Source organism: Mycena indigotica (genome assembly GCF_014461135.1).
Source record: "Mycena indigotica strain 171206Taipei chromosome Unknown Mind.scaff0001, whole genome shotgun sequence".
Lineage (NCBI taxonomy): Eukaryota > Fungi > Basidiomycota > Agaricomycetes > Agaricales > Mycenaceae > Mycena > Mycena indigotica.
Window position 1 is genome coordinate 5,347,787 of NW_023503000.1, and position 24,371 is coordinate 5,372,157.

Genomic DNA, 24,371 nt, shown 5'->3' on the forward strand with positions numbered 1-24,371 from the left:
ATCCAAGTCCACTGACTAAAATTATAAGTAGGGAATCCACTTGTGGTGCAGAATCACAACACAGATCCGGCTCCGCCTCATCAAGTCGCGGAGGTCGAGCGGCGACTGCGTGTCCTGGAAGAGATGGTGCAAGGCGCAGCGCCTCCCGCCTACACGTGACTTTGGAGTTGTGAAATATGATTGGCGTTGAACCCCGTTCAACTTCGTCCAGGCACCAGTCCGATGCGCGTCCTTCTCGATTTCAAGTTGTACCTCACGCAGGTCATACGGGTCTTGGTCTTGTTATCCTTAGACTGTGTTATGTTAATAAGGCCACTCCAACAATCTGAACTTTTTTTCACAAGGTTTATTATTTGATTGGATCATCATACATATCAGTCATGTTTTCTCGTGTTGCGAAGGTGCAACTTTAAAATTGAAGCACAAAGATACTAAATTGATAGACAGAGTTTGTAACGGGCAGGGCATTCACAGTAGTTTCAAGTTGACTGGAAGTTTAGAACATTCACTAGCAGCAGTACTTAATCCCTGTCAATACGCATATGATCCTGATGGCAGTGATGCTCATGTTGCTGATCCGGCTCGGCAATTAGGCACGTGACCAGACACGTCACATCTGTTGCTCTCCTCCCGCCAACACTCTCTCACTCCCTTGAACATATTGCTGCTGGTCGACCAGACTCCATATGTCTGGGTCCCAATAATGTCTAGTCAAGAGAGCCATACATGCGAACGCCACCTGATAAACACCTGACCATGTCCTTTGGCGTTCCGGATCCTTCAAAAACGCCCACATAAACACTGGCCCCGATAGCAGGATGCGTCTGTTTTACTACCTGTTACCTGTGCTAGTGCGGAGTACGCTGTGCCGTGCAGTCTTGACCAACGTAACGGTCGACGATACCTAGGCAATGGCACGGGTAGGCCATACCCGCGCGGGTACGCGGGTTTTACCCGCGCGGGTACGGGTGCGGGTCAGCGCTAGCCATACCCGTGGCTTGATGACTCAGCTGGGTTCGTTCCATTGTGGTGTTCAAGATGCTGTGTGTTCGATGCTGCTCTTGCGCAGCATTTTTATCCCACCTTCCGGACAAATAACTAAGCTGTCTCTGACATGGCTTCCTCCGTGCCTGCCCAACCCATGGGTAAACCCATACCCGTACCCGCGGGTATGAGTACTGTGGCTGTGCGGGTACGGGTGCGGGTAGGCCCTCGGATACCCGTGGGTATACCCGTGCCATTCCCTAACGATACCGACGATTCCGCGTGGGCGTGGAATGGGAAGTGGAACGCAATAACCGAGGGGAATCCTTGCAAGGTGAGTCGACTCGATAACATACTCTCTTTGATACGCTCATCACTCATTGCTGTCTGCTTCGACAGAACTGCATCGTGCACCCAGACGGAAATCAGGCTTTCAACCATTCGTGGCACGATGGCCTCCTGCTCTCTGGGTCGTTCACATTTCGAGGTAGTTGGCTCTCCAGGCCGAATATAACGTCACTGAGTGTACTGCTGCCAGGTGTCGCGGTCTACATATACGGAATTGACATCCTCGATCCAGCAAACGTCACATTTTCCTCCAGCAATCCGCCGCTCTCTGCGTTCCACTACAAGGACACCGGCTCGCAGAAACTTTTGTACAACTCTCTCTTCTTCGCTGCGCGCGACCTCGACGGCACGCAAGAGCATAAGATACTGTTCAACGAGACTGCGATGCCAAAGCCCAATGGGCAGGCGCCGGGGAGACGTTGTTTGACTATGCCGTGGTTACCGTCGATCAGGAGATGGCGGCGCCTCCTCTTTTATCTCAACAACCCAACTCGGAACCGTAAGCAATTTGCTACTGTGATTATTCATTTAATTAAATATCTACAGATCCCCATCCACTAGTACTGCAACACACGCGTCAACTTCAACTCCCATTGGGGAACAGCAATCCCAGTATGATGTCACTTGCTGTTGCTCAGTGATGATCTAATCTGATCATACTATGTAGATCTTCCAAATCTACTGCAGCACCTTCGTCAATTCCAAGTGACCCAACTGCGAGTAGCACCAGTCGACCAAGCCACTCGAGACTCTTGCTTATTGTTGGTGGAATCCTTGGTGCGGTTGGGGCTGTGGCCCTCGTTGGAATCATGATGTTAGGTTCTGCGAATTGGCGCTGCCATCATATGAATAATATTCACAACCATCCAAGTCCCCCTCCTCCCCAACTTGAAATACACCGAGTGCAGTCGGGTCGCCTTCCAGTCATGTTTCGCCTGATATCCGAACGACTTCAACTCGGACGAAGTGTTGCTGTCCCAGCCAGGATGGCACCCCAGGCCTTCCTCGAAACCGTGGCACACCCTACTACCACTGGCAGTACGTCTATCAAGCCGTCCACTGCGCTCTTGCTCAGTCATGAAACTATCAGAAAACCCTGCAAATGTCGTGGTTCAGGATCTCAATTCTGATCCGACTCCAGCACTCGAACGGCCCCAAACCACTGGCACGAGTCAAGTGGCAGAGCACGAACGAAGATTGCGCGTGTTGGAAGGGTTGATGCGCGCCGAATCTGATACACTCCCTCCAGCATATGTGTCGGACGTCTAAAAATGCCGACACGAACTTGAACACTACTGGTATTGTGCGCAATCAACGATGTTGGTTCTTGATTGGATCCTTCCCTCAGTTTACTTGAATATAAAGTTCCGCCGCGGGAGATTATCTTTTTATTTCTGCCTTCTGGTAACAGCAACGAATCATTACATCTGGGGGAGATGTGAGCACCAACACACCTAGCTGAATCGTATCCCGAAATGAGTGCAGGAACGTGTGGAAGTTTTTCCACTGATCATTATGTAAAATGATCCTGTCAATCACCGCTGGTTGTCATGAGCCTCGACGACGGATTTAGGTCGAACGAGGTTGCATCGATATGACCGGCTCTCCTAAGTCCTTGGACGGCGGTGGCCTGTGCGGACCACTGCAGATCGCCATAACTTAATTGGTGGACACAGCAAGTCATGATCAATCGTGAGAGTCTAAATCCGCACAGTTGCGGCCCCGCAACTTCAAGAATCAACGCTATCGACAGAGGTTTTATCGACACCTTGTGCTCGACAGCGCCTCCTCCGAGTCGACCATCAGCTATGATCTGAAACGAGAAGCATTGCCCGAGGCATTGCGAGCGATGGTAGAGGTGTATTCATGCAACTTTCCTCCATTGTCGCTATTCTTACTCAACGAGGCTCACCGCGACTACCGATCAAGTTCAACTGCAACTGCGACTCTTGACGGCCACTTGGCAACGCCTTCTGGCGGGATGCACTCGCTTCTTCTCCTACCTTGACGGCCCTCCGAGTCAACCTTCTTCAACACTGTGATGTTAAGCCAGGCCCTGCGATTCGTGTTGCTCTGGACTGCGCTCTGTTTTGCGGCTCTGGTGAACGTGACAGTCGACGATACGGACTCTTCTGCGTGGGCGTGGAGTGGGGCGTGGAACGCGATAACCGAGGGGAATCCTTGCCAAGTCAGTTTACTCATGGCGTGCTAATGCACTGATCAGCTTTGCAGCGCTGCACGGTACATGCAGACGGAAAGCAAGCGTTCAACCACTCGTGGCACGACGGCCTCCTGCTCTCGGGGGCGTTCACATTTCGAGGTCTTTGGCTCTCTGGACCGAATATAGCACAACTGACTGGACTGCTTAAAGGCGTCGCGGTCTACATTTACGGCATCGACATTGACAATCCGGCAAACGTCACATTTTCCTTGAACAATCCGTCGCTCTCTGCGTTCCACTACAAGGACACCGGCTTGCCACAGAAATTCCTGTACAACTCGCTCTTCTTCGCCGCGCACGGCCTCGACGGCACGCAGGAGCATACGATACTGTTCGGGGAGACTGCGGTGCCACAGCCGAGCCCTCACGTGCCGGGGAAGGTTGCGTTGCTTGACTATGCGGTGGTGACCATCGACCAGGAGGCGCTGCCCGGGCCGCCTTCCGGTCCTAGTCAGCCGTATGTTCCAACTTGAATCAGGTTGATGATTGGATTGATTATATCGTAGTTCACAAACATTGCCGACAAGTCTTCCAGCATCCCGGCCCGGGTCGACCGGCATGACGGGGCTCATCGTCGGCGGGATACTGGGCGGGCTTGCCGCCGTGGCGTTCCCCGCTGGCGCAGTCGTATTGGTTCTATCACGTCGGAAGCGCCGTCGCAGTGCCAACACCGCGCAGCTGACGCAGAGTAACCGTTTTCCTCCTAGTATCACGATACCGAGCACGGTTCTGTCATCGGAGCCCTCTCCGAGAAGTAAGTGACTGGCTGTTCAAGATGAAGTACTGAGTAGCCCGCTAGTTGCGCTGCATAACCGCAACTCGAACCCTTACTCGGATTCACCGGCCCGGGCAGGACCAGCCACGACTCGGCCTAATCAGATTGCGGAGGTCGAACGGCGACTACGCGTCCTGGAAGAGCTGGCACAGGTGGCGCCTCCTTCATATAAGTGACTATATTTTGTCTGAACGACTACGAGTAATCGCGTAATTGATCATATAAGGTAGTGGTAGTCGGCAGTCTTGGTGGTGATCATCAGTCTGTGTGTACTACTGTCTGATGGCATGAATGTACGTGTCTTTGAGGAAATTTTGTCTGGGTGAGGCCGGAACCCGCGCAAATGCCTCCCCGAAGCAGCCCGTGGAGCCGAGACTGATGGGAAAGGACTTAGTCTGGCGGTGGCCTCACACGACGCGGGAGAGGGTGTGGGCAGCCAAAACGGGCGGCGGACAACCCAAGCCGCGTGGTGAGGTGGGTGGGCAAAGCGGCGGCGGTTGGACGGGAAAAACGCGTCGAGGCTCAGAGGGAGACGCGTCGGTCACACATAGTCACACCCGGCCGTCAAGATGGCCAAACCATATATAGAGTGCTCGGCCCGACTACCCACTACCTTATCTAGCGCCAACCAGGGCGAGGCACGAGCCCTGGTTGGCTAGCAGTAATCTTGACGTCGAGCCGGACTGGAGCGGCGCGCCGTCGTGCCACGAGTGGTTGTACACTCTGCCACGCGCTCGCATCGGTGTCATCTTGAAGGAGATTGCTCGACATTGCCGGTGCCAGGCCAACAACAATGGCGCGGGATACACCCAGCGCATGGGGCTTCAAGCGTTAGCCTTTGAGGGCAGGAGACAAGTCGCAACGCCAATCAAAGCAGTTGCCGACATATGATGTTTCCGCGGATGAACCCTTCCTCATAAAACGTGCTGCAAATCGTCGAAGTAAGTGTTCGTGAGTGCCAACTTCAAGTTCGTAACGACACAGCGCAAGCCGGACAGGGCGGCCTCGAAGCTATGGACTCACATTCGAAGAACGAGCGGCAAGCAGAGGTTCAGCAATTCAAGTTGAATTGAAAGAAGTAGGAGCGAGCGGCGCGTGATTGGCAGTGATGACGCACGGTCACGGTGTCACACTCGTTCCTTGCCCTTCAACCACCAAGTCTACTCCGCCTCTCGCGCACCACACACGCTCGTTTCATCCACAACACCATGCGTCCTATCCACCTCGTCTATCTTGTCCTATCCGCCGCTGCTTTCGTCGCCGCAAACCCGATATCACCGGCCCGAAGTCCCACATCAGACACAACCCACCGTCTCGCTGTTCGCCAAAGCTCGCCTGCCGATGGAGACGCCTCGCCCGACGTTGTTTTGCCTCCTGTCGAAGAAGTATTTGCTCTTATGGCTGCGCCGGACACAACGGCACCCTCGCTGGCAAGTTCCGTCGCTTCGTCTGTTGTCTCTCCCAGTCCTTCCACGCCGTCGCCCCTCGAGAAAGCACAACAAAGCAAACCCGCCCCCGGCACCACCCACCCCTCGCGCCTCATCTTTGTCGCCGTTGTCATCCTCGCCATGCTCGCCGTGATCATCGCCGTCTATGTCTTCTCCCACCACCGCCACCAGATGCGAATGAGCAAACTCGACCAACTCGACGGTGTTTCGGTCATTAAGAAGCAGGGGAGCGATAAGGACGACGAGAAGCACTGCTCTATCGTCGACATCTCGCGCAACTTCCCCCGCTCAAAGTTCTCCGTGACCTCATCTGATTACCCGATCTCGGCACGCGGTACCGTGACCTCGTATGCATCCACCTCCGACGCGTCAACTGACGACGGCAACTACGACCAACATCGCGACAGTGTCTATGCACGAGAACAAGATCGTGGGATGATGGACCCGGCACACTTTTTTGCACTGCGCTCTTCCTCGATGTCAGCCTCGCCGCCCCGCCATTCGAGAATAGGGAGCGAGCCCGCTTTTGGCATTCCGCGGTACGATGAGCGGAGTAGCAGGAGATCGCGCTCGGTTACGGTGTCGGGAGGGAGTATGCATTGGCAGTATTAGCAACGACGACAGATTGTACTTGTACCTGTAGAATGATAGCCTACTCTTCCTCTCTTTTTCTTATCTACTGATAAGATCTGAGTGGACCATCTAGGTATGAAGTACTTGAAAGAACATTTGGAGGTATCTAGATACGTGAATCGGGACTGACTTGACGGAAAGACAATTATCAGTTCATCCTTTGAAGTGAATTTGGGCTGTGGATGCAGACGGTTGTCCGTGATGAGAATTCTGCAGTCTGTTTTGGTAAAATTTAAAACTGCCCAAGAACACAGAACTAAATCCCAAGGACACGTTTTAATAAGGGTGAATCAATCATGATCAGTCCATATTCCTATTCTACTATGTATTAGTACAATCTACAGCTTTGAACGTCGTTCACTCCCAGCCCGTTACTCCTTGGTCTTCTGCTTCTTGCGCTCACTCGCAATGCCAACATCTCCGGTGCCCAGGCTAGCCCCGCCACTCTTTTTCGAGCCGGAGGCCTCTGGAGGTGCCTCTCCGTCGTCGATTTCCCGCTTGCGCTTGCTGGTGGCCGATGCTGAGAGTGGTGGTCGATTTGAGGGCCGAGAGGGACCAGCAACGAAACGGGAGCCGTCGTCATGGACAATGAGCGGGGGCGGCGGATATGCGGAAGTAGAGTTTGGGTCCCCGACAGCCCAAGTGCGGGCTGCGAATACGGGGGCAGCAGGAACACGCTCATGAGTTTCGGCTTCGCCTTGGGAAGAACTTGGAAGATCGAAAGGGATGGGTTTGTCGTCGGCTGGCCAACCATCTTCTGTCGCCAGAAGATCGTCCACCGCAATGAAGGCAGCGTCATGCGTGAGGCCCGGCCATTGTTGGAAATGGACTTTGCTATACAGATAACCCAGATCATATACCGCCAAACTGAGCGGCGCATTCTGAGAAATCAAGTTCTTGTGATCGCCCAGCATGAACTCGCCGAGCCAAGCGAACTTCAGTCGATATGCGGTAGACGCATTGTTGTGATCAAACAATGTAGAAGCAGCAAGGTCGCCTTCATTAGCTGAATGTCGGGCATAACGCAATAGAACCCAGATGAGGACCCAAAAGAAAGATTCGAGATCGTGCTTAGGCTCGTGGGAGAATACTGCAAGCGCGCCGACGGAGGGTTGATTGACGCCGTGGTATCGAGAATATTCCTTGAGAACTTCTATTGCCATGAAATAGAATGTTCCCTAAAACCATGTCAGATGGAAACAGTATTGAGATAACGAACTAACCGTAATCTCTTTCTCGAGCTTGGATAACTCGTACTGCGAAAGATCAATTCCGCAGACGCGTTGCGCAGCAGCCTTGCCCTTCTCTGTGAGGAGACTGACATCCCAGTCGAGGATGAAGCCTTCGTAGCTTTCCTCCGGACCCTCTTTCAAAAGAAGGTTGCCTGGACTGACGTCGCGATGAATAATCCCCGCGTCGACGGCAATTTTATGTCCTACAACAAGTCAGCGATCAGGAAGAACAGCAAACGAGTTTGCACTTGCCTTCCATGGCATCGCGTATTCCCTGCAAGAGCACTTTGGTCCGCGGGTATTCGTAGATCGGTGTTCCAACGTCAGCAAGGAGAGTCCGTTGGTGATGTCGCTCTTGAAGCGGCTTCCCACCCTCACGAAGGGCGGCCGATATGGTCGTGTGGTCCACAGACATTTGATTCAGCTCTTGACTTCCGAGGCAACGTGTCAGACCTCGTACCGGCCTTCCGCCGAGCTCGTTTTCGATATGGTCGTCGATGATACGGTAGAAAACCCACTCGGGGACACGATGAGCTTGAACCCAAGAATCTTTTAATGCATGGAGACGAGGAGGTTCTTCGCCCTCAACCAGCACGCGATAGATTCGTGTGGCACGGGAGAAGAGACCTTTCGATTGGTGAATAGGCGGGCCGACCGTAAGGCATCGTTTGGTTGTCGATCCGGTTTTGAGCGTGATACAGAGACTGCTTCTCAGGGAGTCCATCGTCCAGCCCGCGGAAGGCGCGATCTTTTTCAGCGTTTTGTACATCTGCGCTTGTTTGCGGAAGGGTGTTGGTGAGACGGTGTTATCGGCGCCGAGGAACGACTTGGGCTCGCCCCCACAGAATAAGCGCCAGTAGAATTCGGGAATCACGCGCTCTTCGTTGTCTGGGGTCCAGTCGAAAGGCTCGGTGACGATGTACCCAGAGTGGTCGACGCGGACGATTCTTGCGTGATGCCCAAAAACCGTCAAAAGGAAGACATAGCAGCATCCAGAGGCCATGAACATGCGTCGTGCGTTGTGAAGTAGCTGGACGGCAGCCTTGCAGCCCTCATCAGACTCTGCTGGGCCCTTGTCCGTGAAAGGATCATCGCCTTTTTTTCCTTTATGCTCGGTGGCAGTGGCGACGAAGGGCCACGACCAAACTTTCGTCTCTTTCCCAGTTTTGTCTTGCCCCCGGAAGCGCTCTTTCTTCATTCCAGGCTTCGAGCCAACAACATCTGGTTTGGAGTCGGGGTCGGTGGGATGGAGCCGAGGGAAAGTGGTCGCCCATGTCGTATCAAAGAATGGTCGTTGAGCCTCTGGAAGAGCTTCAGCCAAGGCGTTGCAGTATTTGGCCTAGCGATCGTGAATATAAGCTCAGCAGAAGCGCGGACGACATACCCAAGGGACATATACAGGTATTTCAAGAGAGTTATTCATCTTCTCAGCAGCGTCAGCAAGATGTCCCCGCCCCCGAAACACCATTGCGTCAAGTTTCCGTTGGGGAGCTTTTTTGTCGCCCATGTATAGCCGAAAGAAGTCGTCAGTGGAGACCTCGCAGGAGAAACCGGATCTGGCTTGCGCTTTCCAAGCTTCCATTTCCCGCTTGTCGTTGTGCTTCGTCACGTCTTTGTCGGAGGTGTATTGAGAGTTGCCCGCTTTCACTTTTGGGGGCGTAGTCGCTGAAGTTTCCGTGAATGGGACACCTAGCGCGCCAGTGGTATTGAAAGGAACGCGTCCGGGGTCACGGTGAGGTGTCTGGGGAAGGGACATGGTTGGTACGAGTCAAAATGTGGGTAACATGACGGCGCACCCAGCTTTATATACACAACCAAGCAGTCAAAGCACCAGGAAGCCGGTGGCACAGTGGCAATGCGAACCAAGCGTGAACGCAATTCAAAACAATGGTGTCACACATGTCACACACGGCGCGTGCACGTGACGAACGCGTCGTTTGCCAGACTCATAACTTATCTTCTTGTTACCCTCCCGATAAGTATTAGTGGTTCATCCACATAAGCAAATATGGTGGCTCGCTAAACAAACAAACAAAACCTTCTTCGCAATGTCGATTCCTGTTCAGGCGATGAGCATTGGCAGTGGGCACTCACTACTGTGGTTCCCAGTGATTGGGTAATCTCCCAATGACTGGGTAATCGCCAATTCTCGCCATCGTTTCTTGTATAGCACTTCCGGTATCATCCGGGATTGCTTCATTAGCCTATCGAGTATATGTATACAAAAAATTAGAGGTATCCGTGAAGAGCTGGTGTGCCGGTGGTGTGGCCGATCACACGACTTGGGTAATATTTGCGTCCAAACTGTGTATTTCAGTCCTCCTGAGTGTGTAGTGGGCAATAAATATGCCGAAAAGATAGAGGTGGGCTTAAATCTCACCCTAAAGTGTAAAATTCCACCTCAAGATGTTCCTTCTTCGTTATCTTGAGCTATTGCTCGATTTGATGGGCTTGTGACACGGCGTCACATTTGTCTCAATCTTGACGCTATGGAGCGAATCGCGCGTAGAAATGTGTTTTAACACACGCAATGTTACTTATTAGGCATATGGAGATTGTCTAGGTGTTGTGGATGGTGACCTTCCCAGTCAACAACAGAAAATGGGTATCTGGACGCAAATATTACCCAAGTCGTGTGATCGGCCACACCACCGGCACACCAGCTCTTCATGGATACCTCTAATTTTTTGTATACATATACTCGATAGGCTAATGAAGCAATCCCGGATGATACCGGAAGTGCTATACAAGAAACGATGGCGAGAATTGGCGATTACCCAGTCATTGGGAGATTACCCAATCACTGGGAACCACAGTACTCTATCTCAGAGGCATCAGACCCTCTGTCAGAGGTGGTATTAATTTCTTATAATAACAACTTTATCTGAAACTTGAATGTATTATGTCACGATTTGTTCGATTGGACTCTGAACCGTAGTTGGGGATGCCAGCTTGTGCAAGTTGGATGTACGCGATGGTGTATTGAGCGCGGGAGAATGACGTGACGGTTAAAACTAGCCAAATAACGGGATTCAAACAAGGCCTGGTTCAAGAAGTTGAGATCGGTAGTATTGCTCAGGCTCAGTCCCAAAAGGTCTTTCTATACGAACTCGATGGCGCATCGCAGACTTCAAGGAGTTTCAACATGCTTGAAAGTCTATTAGGCTTGGTTTTTGCTGAGACTTGAACGCGAAGAAACGAGCTTTCGAATGTTTTGCAGTCGTTTTTGAAAGTTGAGTTAGGAGTTCAGTTGTTGTTCAAGGGAGAATTGACGCCAAGTAAACGTCCTTAACCAGAAAGTGTATACAGAAAGGTCCTGATGAACTGAATTCTTTATTCGCTTTTGTGAGCAGCGCGTGAAGGCAATTGTCCGAGTAAAACTTGGGATCGACTCCGAGGTCTAATAGTCCTTGAATCGTCCAATTACAATCCCATCAGTTCCCAACCTACGCGTCTCAGCCCATCCAAGTCCCGCTCCACATCACCACTGAACTGTACGCGGACTCTCCCGCTCTTCGCGTCCACCTCCGCCCGGTCGCCCTCCCACCGGCCCGCGCCGAGCGAGCCGACAAAATACGCACGTGACGTCGCGTCCTCCGCGAGGATGGTTGTATGCGGTGCTAGCGCCGCAGAGAGCGTGATGTGGTCGTTGAGGTCGCCGGCGGCGATGCTGACGCGGAGCAGGCCGTGGAAGGATAGCGGGAGATGCAGCGAGACAAAACCATTTTGGGAGACGAGGGAAATGTGGACTGGCGGGCGGCGCAGCGTGGGGGTGTGCTGTTTAATTATTTTGTTAGCTGGCAGATTAGATAAGATGGAAGCACGCACGATGCGAGCGAGGAGCGGGCTTGAAGAAAACCCTCCACACAGTTCAAAATGCAGCTCTGTCCGCTTGACTGGCCCCGTGTTGTGCTGCGTTGGCTCCCCGACAAGGTACACGTCTACATCAATACCGCCATTCTCCACCTTGAGCCGCAAGTTCTTCCGCGTTGTCTCCCCGGAGCCCAGCGGTGCGAGCAAATGGCCGGGAATGTCCAAGAACGGGTTTACTGCGAAGCTGCCTTTAATTGACCGCGAAGCGCCAACGCCGAACGAAAACGCGCGCTTGTGGGTTTTGCGGAAGACGGAGACGAAGTTGGTTGGATTGGGTGTTGTCGTGGCTGGGGCAGTGGCGGTTGCATCGGCTGAAACCGCCGAATCCCTCCGGTAGGTCGAAGAAGCGCGGCTGGGCTGAAAAATCTTGTGGTCCGGAAACAGCGACAGCCGCACTTCCGCCACTGTACTCGCATCCGTCGCAGTTGTCGGCCGCCGTCGTGGAGTTACCAGAGTCGATGGAGAAAGCGAGTCTGGTCTCAAACGAGCAGAAACAACGTCCTCGTCTTGCTCTGTTATTGGGGAAGGACACTCCGCGTCGTTTTCGTGTTCGCTGCCAGGTGGGTCAACAACGACAGAGTCCGTATATGTGGGCGGGGCCTCGGCCACCATCGAGCAAGTGGGAACGAAAGGCGGATCCCAGTTGCGGACCGTCTCGTTTCCTTTTATACCGAGCGGCAGTCCTTTCGAAATAACTTGAAGCAAGTCAGAAAAGGCTCAAAAGAAGCGGATCGGCTTACGTTCAAGCCCCGGAACCAAGTTGGAAAGAAAGAAAAACAAGGGCGGAAGGCGCTCCTAGGGAGGCGCGACGCCGGAAAGACCACACGGCGCACAAGCTGTATTTGACATGGATGTAGCTGTTCAAGGTTAAGCTGTGCACGTGCCATGAAGTGGTTCTGCAGTCTGGCGCTTGCATATGTGCACCATTATATCCGGCTCGCAATGACGCAAACTGGAAACCAGTCAAATTCGACTCGTGCCAGTTGGATGTAGAAGGTATATATTCAGCGACATGACGCCGGCGGTTGAAGCTAGCCAAATAACGGGATTCAAACAAAGCAAGGCCCGATCCCATTAATTCATAACTCTCATTCGTATAAATATTAAACGGTAGTAAGTGAAGCTCAGTCCCAAAAAGTCTCTTTCTTCTAACTCAAACGTCAAAGTCAAGCCCTTGAAACATATGTCAGTTGTAGCCGGGCGGTGGGCCTTGAACAGTGTCTTCCAGCGCACGCAGCCTGCGTTCGACTTCCGAGTCAGTGTTGTGTGCCCGCGGGGGGCTTGAGGGCGGAGATGCATTGTCGCTACTCGTAGGCGAAGATCTCACGATATACCCCTTGGGAGCTTTGGATATTGACGGTGGCGGTATGGAATTAGGAGTTGGTGCAGGAAAAGCCGTGAGGATGGTTGGATCGGCGTGTGCGTGTAACATGGGCTGCGTGCTAATAGTGGTGTCGCTGCCAAGTTCAATCCCGTCTGGCCAGACCGACAAGGCTTTTTCCTGCCGTCGACGGCGTGCTTTAAGGTAGCACAGCAACCCAACCACAAGAATTGCCAGCGCGACAACACCGGCTACTACTCCGCCCACGATTGGGCCTACTTTCAATTTGCTTGTGGGGGAGGCTGGCCCAGTCTCGGTTTGGTTCACGGTGACGACAGCATAGTCCAGCAGCACCGAGCCGCCGCCGCCGGGCCCGAGCGCCACGGACCAGTTCACGGTATGCTGTTTGGCGCCGTCGAGCCCCTGCGCGTGGAAAAAGAGCGATTCGTATAGGATAGTGCCGGAGTCGAAGAAATACGAGCTGGAGCTGGGCGGGTCGTCGATGGTGAAGGTGATGTTTCCGGGCCGGGGCACGTCGATGCCGTAGATGTAAACTTGAGTGCCTGGCTTTTCAGTTAGCAGAGCTATTCAGCGAGTTGTGTTCTGACCTTGGAAGCGGAAGGAGCCGGACCCAAGCGCGCCGTCGTGCCACGAGTAGTTGTACACTCTGTTTCGATCGGGCTTTGCAACGCAATCCTTTGTGGTGTCAGTGTGAGTCGTCTTTTGCACTGGAAACGACAAGCAGGCACACCTGACAAGGATGCCCGTCCGCTATCGCGTGCCAGCTGCTCGAGAAGCTCCACGCGTTCGAATCGGTGTCGTCGATAGTTCTGTTGAAGGAAAGTGCGCGACAGGGCAACAGTAAGGCCGCAGCAAGTAGATACACCCAGTGCATCTGCATGGCCATGGGGGAGTTGCGTTGAGTGCTCCAAGAATAAAAGGAAACTTCGAGTCCGGAAAGAGACAAGGGCGCGTCAATATGAATCGAATGGAAGACTTGCGTTATGTTTTTGCGCGCTTAACAGCGGGTAACCCGCTTTTATAGAAAATAGCGCCCATAAACGGCGCGTCGCAGACTGTGTCTCGGTCCAAGGAGTGTGCACATGCCTGAAGGTCTGTTTTTGCTGAGGCCCACAAAGGACTTGAATGCGAACCTGAAGAAACGAGCTTTCGAATCAGGTCTAAGCTTTGCAGTCGTTTTTGAACCTGACGCCAGCCGTCACGAGCGTCAAAAGCGGCGGCGCCAGACGTCACGGGCCACGAGCGCTCAAGCAGCGGCGCCGCCTGAGATTCGGCAGCTACTAGTAATTGGCTTGCTTGTAATAAAGCACTGGTCTTTGTTGCCTTTTAGCGTTCAAGGGCTTGTACTTGAACAGGACCCGGGAAGCTCCTGCTTCAAGATTTCGGCCTCAAAAACCCAAAAGAAGGCAGTTTGTAGCTGACAGCGTGGCAGTTGATGGCATTGGTAATCTACCACGTCATCTTCCGACCGAAATCCTGCCTCAAAAACCCATTTTCTGGACAAGGAAAACACAATTTTGGGTCCTAAGGTAAGGTATAGGCCATGCACGATCCACGACCCCCACGTGAGTGATGCGCCACATCTATATTGGGAAATATCTGCTAAATTTCATCCATTCGACCACTTCTAGCCTGAATTGGGTCAATCGCCGCCATGAATCGATAGATATTGGTGCCTAAGTACTATATATGTAAAAATAATCGTGAAAATACAAGAACTGATGACGGAGTTCGTGCAACAATGACTACTTGATATTCTGTGTACCCTTGGCCTCGGCTTCTGCCTTTTCAAGCTCAGCTCTGAACTCTGGGGGAAGCATACGATGCCCTTTGTACTTCTTTACTGCCCATGCGGCCTGTGCGCCATCAAGTCCTTTTCGATAAGCGTCGGCAAAACGATGAGCACGCAAAACAAACCTTCGCATCGAGGCCAACGGTACACTATCCAACGCTGTCAGCGTGTTCCGCTCTAATGCTTCATCGCCAGACGATTCAGGGTACTGCCGGTACATGCGCTTGGCAAATCCCCACACCATTTCGATGGGGTTAAGCTCTGGGTGGAATTTTGGAAGGAAGAGGATTGTGACGTTGAAGGGCGAGCAGGCTGCCTCTAGGCATGACTGGACGTTGGCGAAATCGGGCTGGTCAAACAGCATTCGACGCATGCAGCATGTCGTCTGTCTACCCGCATCAACTTTGGGGCACTTGAATTTCTTGCATTGGGCAACTTTTCCTGCAAGCTCCTCCTTCGTCAAATGCTCTCCCAAGTCCCCACGCAAACGTCTCTCCTCCAGAATAACCGCCATGCCCTTGAATTTACCAGCGAACTTCTCGACATCGGTGGGAAAATAGAGAGACTGTGGACTGCCGTCGGCGAACGTCGCACCAGTCATTTGGATCTCTTCCTTGACGCGTTCACCGTGCTCGTCGTGCATGATGGTCTGGTCTTCGTTGAGTTTGTTGACCTGGACCAAGAAGTTGGCATCTTTTGGGTCCTTGGGAGGTTTGGTCTTCTTCGGCGGTTTCTTCTTTCGTGTCTCATTCCCTCCTCCAGCTGGCTTGGTTTTCTTTGGAGCTCGCGGCTTCTTGGTCTTCTCTCCACCATCCCTGCCCTCTTCTTCTGCCTCAATTGCACGCGAGCCCGAAGTAAACTTGGGCATTCCCATTGCTGTCAACGCACCAGCAGTCCGAGCTCGATGGGTGGTCGCATTGTCGTAAATGAAGATGTGGTCAAATTCTGGCCACCGTGTTGTGGCGATTGCGCAAGCAGCTCTCGCTTGCTCTTCGATATCCGCTGCACTAAAGTAACCGTCTCTGTTCTTTCCTGGGCACATTGTCCGTCTTGCTGACTCACCCTCCAGCCCCTCGCAACCATCCAAAGTCGGCAGAGAAATAGTCGGCAGCCATGAACGATCCTCCCTCTCCCTTTTGATATGGTTTTGCCCCCGCCGTCACATCCTGCCAAAGCTTCCGTCGTCGGTCATGGCCGTAAAAGATCGATTCATCGTGGTACCATATGCATGTGGGTCGGACTCCTGGCGGTAAACGAGGGACTTGGATGGTGCCATCGGCGTGGTAGATGTAGGAGCGCTCTTCAAAATCTTTGAGTGTCGGCAGGTACGTCTCTTCTCGATACACCACAACATCTTCCCTCTCATGCCCGTCAGAATACTGGCCCTTCTTTGCATATCCATAACTGCTTGTAGTCAGTCTTGAAGAATGTCTTCAAACATGCAACACGTACGCAAAACCAAGCTTGATCAGGTATCGGCGTGCAGTGCGAATGCTAATAGCCGAGGTAATCTTGTATCTTTCTCTGATGTCTTCTCGGTTCACAAATGCTTGGGTTTTCTCCGCCGTTATTTCCTGGCCACGCAATGCTGCTCGCACTTCGGCATCAAGACTTTCGTTGTTCAGTATTGGTTTGCTTGACTTCCCATAGGGATTACAAGGAAGAACTTGTCGATCTTCGATAAACGCGCGCGCAAGCTCGGCAAATACCCTCGCGCAGTTCTTACCCCGACCAACAGCAATCGCCGCCTGCATCGCTGACTCACCCCAGTCTTCATATGTTGTTGATCTGGGTGACGTGTATATCGACAGCAGAGTACGCATTCCCTCCAGTCTTGCGCGAACATATGTGTCAAACTTGGGCTTCTTGTAGCCCTTGCTGTTGGGACCACGAATTTCACCCTTCATCAACAGCATCAAGTCCACGAGTGCATCATGGGCAGCAGTGACGCTGGGTGCAGAGAATACCACACGTTGGCGTTCGGCAGCTTTCATTCTTGCAAGATATTCCAATGGTGGAGCTGGACGCGGGTACCCATCGTAGGGAAATGTTCCAGGAGCGCAAGTGAGAAGCTCGTCAAATTCGGGATTAACAAATGCCAAGTCCTCGTCTTCTGAATTAAGTTCCTCGTCGACATCCTCAAACAGCTCGGTAGTAAACATAAAGGTCTCGGGGGCACCAGTGGGTGGCCGGCTCGTGAAGCCTTCACATTGGAAGGTGATAGGCGCAGGCTGACCAGTCACCAGGAAGGGATCGTCGCCAAGGGGTTTCAAGGGGGAAGACGTGTCAAGATAGGCCTGATTTTCGTCAGAAAGTCTCATCTATGCTGTGTGCCACTCACGTCTTCTATATTCTCATCATTCTCGACGTGTTCGACGCGTTTGACGCGTGTCTTCTTTGAATGACGCGATCTTGTCTGCGGTGTAAGCACGGAATGGGTCCGCTTCTTTTTGGGTGTTCTCGGAGCAGAGGGAAGATTGGCCGTTCTGGCACGGATATGGGCCTTTGGTGGAGGCATAGAGCAGAAAATTGCCCTGTAGCAACGCCGCCAGACAAGCTTTGGCGCATCCGCGTTTTCGGGTAGTAAATGGCAAACTCCGTCATCAGTTCTTGTATTTTCACGATTATTTTTACATATATAGTACTTAGGCACCAATATCTATCGATTCATGGCGGCGATTGACCCAATTCAGGCTAGAAGTGGTCGAATGGATGAAATTTAGCAGATATTTCCCAATATAGATGTGGCGCATCACTCACGTGGGGGTCGTGGATCGTGCATGGCCTATACCTTACTTGAACCCTCAATTCAAGTTGGCATCCACGACTCCAAGTCCAGTAGACCAGATCGTGACATTTCAGATAAAATCGTTACAAGAATACTTTACTAGTAGACATTAAAATAGGCTAGATGAACGAATGGAGGGGTATGTGTGGTCCACATCGTAGCAGACAATGCATGCAGTCCGGTTCCAGAGTCCAATATATACCTGTTTTATTTTGTTCCGTCCAAATTCTCCAATCCACCTCCGCTTACTCATCCACAAGCACCAGGTCCGGCGGCGGCCCGCTGATGTCGACCTTGCCCTTCTCGTTCATTTCCGCGTCTTTTAGACTCGCCTTCACGCCAGCCGCCTCATTCACACGCTCCTCCTCTTCCGCCAGCCCCAGTTGATCACGTGGAAGCCATATGACACGCTGTGGCCGCGACGCCGCGGGATGCGCAAATCCATATTCGTCATCCGACTTGAGCTTCGCGGCAGCCTTTTGGCGCGCAGTAAGCGCCTCCTGCTCCTCGTCCCCATGCACCGGACTCGCTGCTTCCGCTGACTGTTTCGGCTCCGTCATCTCGTGCGAGTTCGTGCTGTTGCGGGATGTGGGCTGCGCCGTAAACGTCTTGTCCGCAAGACTAAGCGGCAAGGCAGCCTGAAGTGGCCCATAGGAACTTGAAATGAGGTTCTGATAGAGAACCTGGAGGGTAACAGGTCAGAACCACTCAGCTGAAATGGACGGAAACGCACCGTTATAATGATGAGGGCCACCATCAGTGCACCTTGTGGAATCGACGACGCCTTGTCTTGGTCATCGCGGGCAAGGAAGAACAAGCCAGCAAGGCAAATCTACCGAAATGTGAGCACGATGGTGTAGACAATAGAAAAACACATACTTGTTCAATGTACAACCCAACAAAAATGTGTGTCATTGCCTTGGGGAAGAACAAGCCCCCAGTATCCCCCGACCGGGGTTGCTCAAATTGCCACAAGAACAGATACTTGTAGAGCTGGAAGAACGCGAAGAACGTGAAGCAAGCGAGGCCGTTGATGATTGGGGCGATGACCGAGTAGACAAGTGCGATAACAGTGAGCAACGTGATTCCAGGGAACAAGGTTCCCCAGGCAACATTGCGGGCACCGTATTTAATCCCATAAACCGCGCGAGGGGTGCTGCCCAGAAGATAAAGCTTGACGTAGTAGACCACTAGTGGTACGATTTGGAGGAAACCACCCGCAGTTCCAGAAAGACCTTGAAGAATCGTATATCTAGAGAAAAAATCAGAGATCGAGTTGGTCAAAAAAAAGTGGTGAAAACCTACGTCAAGAAGAACGTCGAGGCAGATGGCAGCTTTTGAGCGAGCAAACTTGGAACCGACGATGGATCCTTCAATAAACCGGGAAGCGCCGATGCAATTCCGGACGAAAGAGTGATAATCAGGAACGAGTGCTAGTTTCCTTCATAAGTATCGAGCTAAAAGAAGGATGGAGGGATGACATACCACGACCTGGAACATGAAGAACCGTGTCATCAGACTGAGTTCGACGCCGCTACGTTTTGGCATGCCCTCGAAAACAGAGAACAACCGCAACACAATGGGAAGCAGCATCATAAGTACCGCGAGCAAAACCGGGGGTAAGATACCACTGAGTATACCGACAACAACTTGCGGGAGGTCGCAAATCCACGCGAGCCACGAGGCGGTCGTGCAAAGCGAATGCAAGTTTGAAATCAAACCAACGAACGCGACGGGGATGGACCAGAAGATGATGAGGGCGGCGGTAGCGGCATATGACAACAAAGTGCGGACACGCATCTCGTATGGGTTGAGACCAAGGTTGGACCAAATGACGTCTTGTGGAGACACCTCAGAGTATTTTTCGGCCATTCGATATGGTTCGTGGTGAAGGAGAAGATTCTTAGCCATGTTTGCAGCTATTTGACGATTGAAAGTAATGAACGCGCTACTGAGTGCAGGGTAGTTTTGCTCCTTGACTTTGGTCAGCTCTTTCTCTGCAGCCTCGGCACCATCAGCATCGTCATCTTCGGGGAAAGCATCATCGAGCTCGTCGAAAGGTGTTTGGTTAGGGTCGCTCATTTCTGCCGACATAACCCTACGACCTTCTTTAAGAAGACGGTTGCAAAGAATGATTTCGCGTCTGGCCCAATCGATAGAATCGACCTTCTGGCCGAAAAGTCCTAGAAACCCAAGCTTGTGGGTTGGCCGCTGGTCCCGCGGGACCTCAGGCACACCTCCTCGTTGCTCAACATCCTTGCCGTCACCACCTGCTTTAAGATGGGCTTTGGTGGCAATCGAAATAAGCTTCGTCTCTGCTGACTCAAGCTTTGCACAGGCAGCAAGGCGGCGATCGTAGATATCGGGAAGCGTGCGAAGATTGCGATTAATCCATATCCGCTTGACGCCTCCTGGAAGGTCCTTGAAGAGTTCGTGAAGCGCGGCCGGCGAGAGGTAACGTGCGGGGATTCCAGTGACAAGAATAGTATTGGCCTGGACCGACTTCGCGTGGACAGGGTTAATGAGGTATTGTTGACGCGTTGTGACGAAATGAGACATTTCAAGCCGGATGTTATAGAACACCCAGAACGTGAAAGCCCACGCTAGTACCAAATGTGCCCAGTAGCGCGTCTGCTTGCTGGGCTCGACATTGCCGAAGCTCAGGAGGTCAAGCTTGGTGTTTGCACCGACATGTGTCTTGACGGATGTCACAGGGAGGAGGATGATCCAGGAGACGATCCAAATTGGGAGGAAAACACGGGCCATCATGAGAAGAAATCGCAGGAAAAAGTAGGCATCGGGACCATTGGCGTGCAGAACAGCCTTGTAGTCGGCTTTGAAGACGGCCCATGGCCATGAGAATATGGAGGAGACACCAGTGAGAGAGTGTATCCGCCGTCTGAAAGGGAAATGGTTAGTATAGGCTCAACGATGATAGGAAGAATGATAGGCTGAAGCGAGCAGAGGCGACGATGTGAGACGGGTGGCTGGCATCAACATGGCAGTTTCGTCAAAGCTATGGAGCGGAAGACTGTGTAGTGGAGGCTACTCCAAGTCTTGGTCTGACGCAAACAAAGCCCCTCTGCGAAAACAAGGCGCCCCAGGCAACGACCACGTCGAAGCGTGTCTTCCGACCCGAAATTGAAAGACAACTCACGAAGGGACTGGAACGTAGGTTCTTGGCTCGTAGATGGCCTTGAAGTGGGGTCGTAGGATGGTGAAGATGGCGATTTCCGCACCAAAGACAATCGCGTTGAAAACAAGCGCAGTGACAAACGTCGACGTCGACGCGGTCGTCGCCTGAGAGACGTTCGACCTGGATGACAGTCAGCGGAAAAAAGTGCCAGCAATGGGGGAGGCATACATGGTGGGCGGAAGTCGAAGAGGAGGATGAACGGTCTATTCATTTATGCACCAACAAAAATAGGGCACGAGTTCTGACGTCACTAGGGTTGGTCTCAGGCCAGTCCAAGGCCAGTCATGGTTTTTGATTACATCACATCACAGGATTTCGCTCCAAAGTCGGCAAAACTTATCCCTGTTGGGGTGATTGTCGAGTCCAGAAACTCTCATCTGTGACCTTTCCTGTACTTAATGAGCTACGATAGGTGAAAAAAAAAACATGAGCGTCAATCCGTATAGCTTGAGATCATTCACCATGTCATGACTCCTAAGCAGTCTCGATCTGATGAAAAACGACTCATCCATTGTCGTTCATCGTCCAGGTACAAGCTCGCTGTCCTTCAGAAGACATATCGAATCCAATTCCTCCTCTAATAGTCTAGGTTGTGCTATAGTACATTTGTGGACGGTGTTACATGACAAAATACAAACAGAAAGAAAAGGGTATGCCCTTACAACGCAAACCGTTGCTGCTGCTCGACGAACGGGGTGGTCCCAATCGACGGACTGAGAATCGGATATGCCGAACTCACATCGTCATACCGCTCCTTCAACTTCTTCCACGCATGCCTGAATGTCGAGGTACTGCCTTTCTCGTGCACCAGTAAGATTGCGGTCTGACTCCCAACCGGCCGAGTCGCTCCGACTCCGTTGCGATTGACCAACACGTTGGCACGGTGTTTGAGCGGAACATCTAGTGGCGCTGAAAGCAAAGCATTCAGGCTAGCGGAGGGGATGTTGCCCGTGTTCTGGTTGGGCGATAGAGGCATTGCGAGATTCTTGATATTGGACAATGCGCGTGCCGATGGGGTTGGAGAAAACTCTACCCGGAATCGGACAGGCTTGAGAGAAATTCCGTCTGGAGCGGCCTCTTCGACCCTGCAACGCAGCATCATTCCCATCGCAAAGTCATCGTCGCCGCGATCCGAGCCTTCTGCGAACGTAAACCCGCTGCCTTCGATGGTGATACCAAGCTTCTCGAAGAGTAGTCCAACATCTCTACGGGTCTTGTCCAGCCCGTCTGCAGAATAGATGACACCAGTACCCGGAATCGCTTGGCCAGTCCCTTTCCAGCTAAAGAGGTTGGAAAACCATCCCTTGAACTCGCCAACGCCAGGGGAAGTCAACTTAGGACCAGGACCTTCATGATTGAGTGCGACAGGGGAGGTTAGGATGGACAGGGTAGAACGTTTTGATTTTAGTGGCGGCATGGTCATATCTGATAATGGGTTAGTATCAACGAAAGTGTGATAGAAAGAAAAAACGTGCGTTTGCCTTTGCGTTCCTTCTCCCGCTTCCCTTTCGCTTCATCAGGCAAAAAGATAACGTTGCCGTTCTCCTTCCTTCCATCGTTGCGGTTCGCACCAAGACCAAGTCCCAATTGGAATTCATCTGCCGCAACGTAACTCCATCCCTCAGTGAAACTCTGATTTTCCTTGTCACCGAAACCTTTGTGAGCTCGTGGAGGCGCTGAAGTTTGAGTTTTGGCCAAGTTGTTAAGACGGTCGGTAACACCATCAATCGTCTTCTGGATTCCGGCATTGCGCATGCGAGGCGAGGCAAGAAGAGGAACTCGCTCGGTATCCATTTCAACACCAACATTCTCCTCCACAGAGACACGAGCGATATTTTCTTCTGACCCAAGCTTCATCAGATTGAAGTCAAGATTGAGATCAATGTGGACATCGAGCTCTGAACCGGCAACTGGAGAGTGGACAATTGGTTTGGGCGGCGGCGGAGCAACATTGGTAGCGTGCGAACGACTCCCCGAAGGACGCCTGAAGAGTTGAGGAGAGAACAAAGTTGGGGCGTCCACTGATGGTGTTGTTTTGGCAGTGCGGCCACGCCTTGAACCATCTTCTCCAACAGAAAAGGTATAGCCACGACGAGGAAGGCGAGGGGCACTGTTGGTGTTTGTGGATGATGCCGGACGACTTGCCCCGCTCCGGGCACGTTGAACCGTTGCGTTGGGCTGGGGCACCCGAGTAGATCGTGCGCGGGGTCCAACGGGGGACGGAGGTCGGTCTCTAGAGCTAACAACAGAAGGTGTGCGTGATACGATTGGTGGGGCTAGACCTGAAATGGGAGCAACCACAGTAGTGGCTCGTTGGTGACTAGAAGTGGGTCGCCGAGACTTGAGGGCATAGGGTTGGAGATGTTTGTTGAGATCGAGTTCCCATCCTAAATCGAATGTTGGACTTCCGAGTTGATCCAGTGCATCGTCGGTGTTGGAGTTGCCGTCACGTGTTCGTAATGATTCATCACGGTGGCGGCCAAGAAGGAAGTAGAATGCTTTGGCATGGATACCTTGCCCAGCTGGCGAACAAAGATCGCGCTTGATACTTTCGCCTTGAGCGTCAGCGTGGCGACCCCAAATAATGCGGAGGGAAGCGAATAGGTCTTGGTCGATCAAGGACGGATGACCAAGCGGACGAGCAAGAGTACTAGGCGAGGGAGGGAGCGGCGGCGTCTTTATCAAAAGGGAGTCGGTGGTAAGTGGTGCCGTCGAAGAAAGCAGCCATGGATGGACCAATATCTCCGGAATCTGGACATTCATTATGTTAATCAGAGACGAACGGTAAAGCTAGACATTTGGACAAACCGTAATTCGGCAAGAGACGTCAACAACAAGCATGCGAGAGAGAAGGTCTGCCGCAAGAGGATCAATCCACGTTGGAATATCGTACTTGCCAGCCTTGACTTTAGCGAGCAGCGTCTTGACATTTTTGTCGTCAAACGGAAGTCGTCCAGTGAGCAGAGCATAGAGAATCACGCCACAGCTCCAAATGTCGGTTGCGTTGCCTTGATATCTCTCGCCATTGACAATTTCGGGGCTCGCGTAGTGAGGAGAACCGCAGCTGGTTTCGAGTTGAAGAGAAGGAGGTGCAAAGGCAGCCATACCCCAGTCGGCGATTTTAACGAGCGGTGGTGATAGTGAAGCAATGAGAATGTTCTCCGGTTTAAGGTCGCGGTGGATAATGGAAAACGTGTGCGCGTAATTGAGGCCATAGATGATTTGCTTGAAGTATTGCAGGGCTTCGGGAGCCTGGAGGCGTCCTTTATTGACCAAGAAGTCGAATAACTCGCCACCCTGCACGTATTCGAGAACGAGGAACAGCTCCTTAGCTCCTTCATAGACGTCATAGATGCGAATGATGTTGGGGTGGTTCATGAGCTTCATCATCGTTATCTCTCTGTCAATTCCGAGACGCTGTTTGTCAGACTTGGCCTGTTGTGTTGCGAGAGAGGCGCGAGAGTTGACCAAGGGAGCGAGTGGAAGTATTTTGACAGCGGCGAGCTGGCCAGTGACACGATGTTTCGCAATTTTGACTCGCCCAGAGGCGCCTTTCCCAACACACTCGCCAAGAATCCAGGGCCCAATGTTCTTTGGATCAGTGGGGAGATCGAAGGCACTGACACCACCAGCAGCTGCAGTTTCCTTGGCCCAGCGAGTTCCCAATGGAGCAGCATATTGAATCGGGGGAGCGCGAGGCGGGCTGCACGAGATGTCGGCCATTTCGTCGTGGACTAGG

The 24,371-nt window shown here is 52.4% G+C and overlaps 7 protein-coding genes across 7 annotated transcripts; 3 read left to right on the forward strand and 4 right to left on the reverse strand.

Moving 5' to 3' along the window:
• Nucleotides 1-1,435: 1,435 nt before the first annotated feature.
• Nucleotides 1,436-2,601, forward strand: MIND_00149300 (uncharacterized protein; the record flags this gene model as incomplete). Its single annotated transcript, XM_037358419.1, has 7 exons — nt 1,436-1,471; nt 1,523-1,640; nt 1,696-1,831; nt 1,879-1,944; nt 2,000-2,146; nt 2,204-2,370; nt 2,423-2,601. 7 exons carry the CDS (start codon nt 1,436-1,438, stop codon nt 2,599-2,601), a joined length of 849 nt encoding a protein of 282 aa, XP_037226329.1.
• Nucleotides 2,602-3,349: 748 nt separating this feature from the next.
• MIND_00149400 (uncharacterized protein) lies at nt 3,350-4,504 on the forward strand (the record flags this gene model as incomplete). Its single annotated transcript, XM_037358420.1, has 4 exons — nt 3,350-3,520; nt 3,565-4,010; nt 4,060-4,307; nt 4,353-4,504. Exons 1-4 carry the CDS (start codon nt 3,374-3,376, stop codon nt 4,502-4,504), a joined length of 993 nt encoding a protein of 330 aa, XP_037226330.1. The 5' UTR covers nt 3,350-3,373.
• Nucleotides 4,505-5,536: 1,032 nt separating this feature from the next.
• MIND_00149500 (uncharacterized protein) lies at nt 5,537-6,388 on the forward strand (the record flags this gene model as incomplete). Its single annotated transcript, XM_037358421.1, has 1 exon — nt 5,537-6,388. The coding sequence occupies one exon, from the start codon at nt 5,537-5,539 to the stop codon at nt 6,386-6,388; it is 852 nt and encodes a 283-aa protein (XP_037226331.1).
• A 4,676-nt stretch (nt 6,389-11,064) lies between these two features.
• On the reverse strand, nt 11,065-12,401 carry MIND_00149600 (uncharacterized protein; the record flags this gene model as incomplete). Its single annotated transcript, XM_037358422.1, has 4 exons — nt 11,065-11,418; nt 11,470-12,209; nt 12,255-12,309; nt 12,348-12,401. 4 exons carry the CDS (start codon nt 12,399-12,401, stop codon nt 11,065-11,067), a joined length of 1,203 nt encoding a protein of 400 aa, XP_037226332.1.
• Nucleotides 12,402-12,700: 299 nt separating this feature from the next.
• Nucleotides 12,701-13,742, reverse strand: MIND_00149700 (uncharacterized protein; the record flags this gene model as incomplete). The annotated part of the gene is made up of 3 exons (XM_037358423.1): nt 12,701-13,398; nt 13,444-13,531; nt 13,587-13,742. 3 exons carry the CDS (start codon nt 13,740-13,742, stop codon nt 12,701-12,703), a joined length of 942 nt encoding a protein of 313 aa, XP_037226333.1.
• Nucleotides 13,743-14,601: 859 nt separating this feature from the next.
• MIND_00149800 (uncharacterized protein) lies at nt 14,602-17,166 on the reverse strand (the record flags this gene model as incomplete). Its single annotated transcript, XM_037358424.1, has 4 exons — nt 14,602-15,655; nt 15,711-16,052; nt 16,101-16,945; nt 16,990-17,166. The coding sequence occupies 4 exons, from the start codon at nt 17,164-17,166 to the stop codon at nt 14,602-14,604; spliced, it is 2,418 nt and encodes an 805-aa protein (XP_037226334.1).
• A 515-nt stretch (nt 17,167-17,681) lies between these two features.
• Nucleotides 17,682-24,355, reverse strand: MIND_00149900 (Protein kinase domain-containing protein; the record flags this gene model as incomplete). The annotated part of the gene is made up of 10 exons (XM_037358425.1): nt 17,682-18,119; nt 18,170-18,268; nt 18,316-18,688; nt 18,742-18,869; nt 18,922-20,335; nt 20,594-20,752; nt 20,801-20,835; nt 21,372-22,057; nt 22,108-23,383; nt 23,441-24,355. The coding sequence occupies 10 exons, from the start codon at nt 24,353-24,355 to the stop codon at nt 17,682-17,684; spliced, it is 5,523 nt and encodes a 1,840-aa protein (XP_037226335.1).
• Nucleotides 24,356-24,371: the final 16 nt, after the last annotated feature.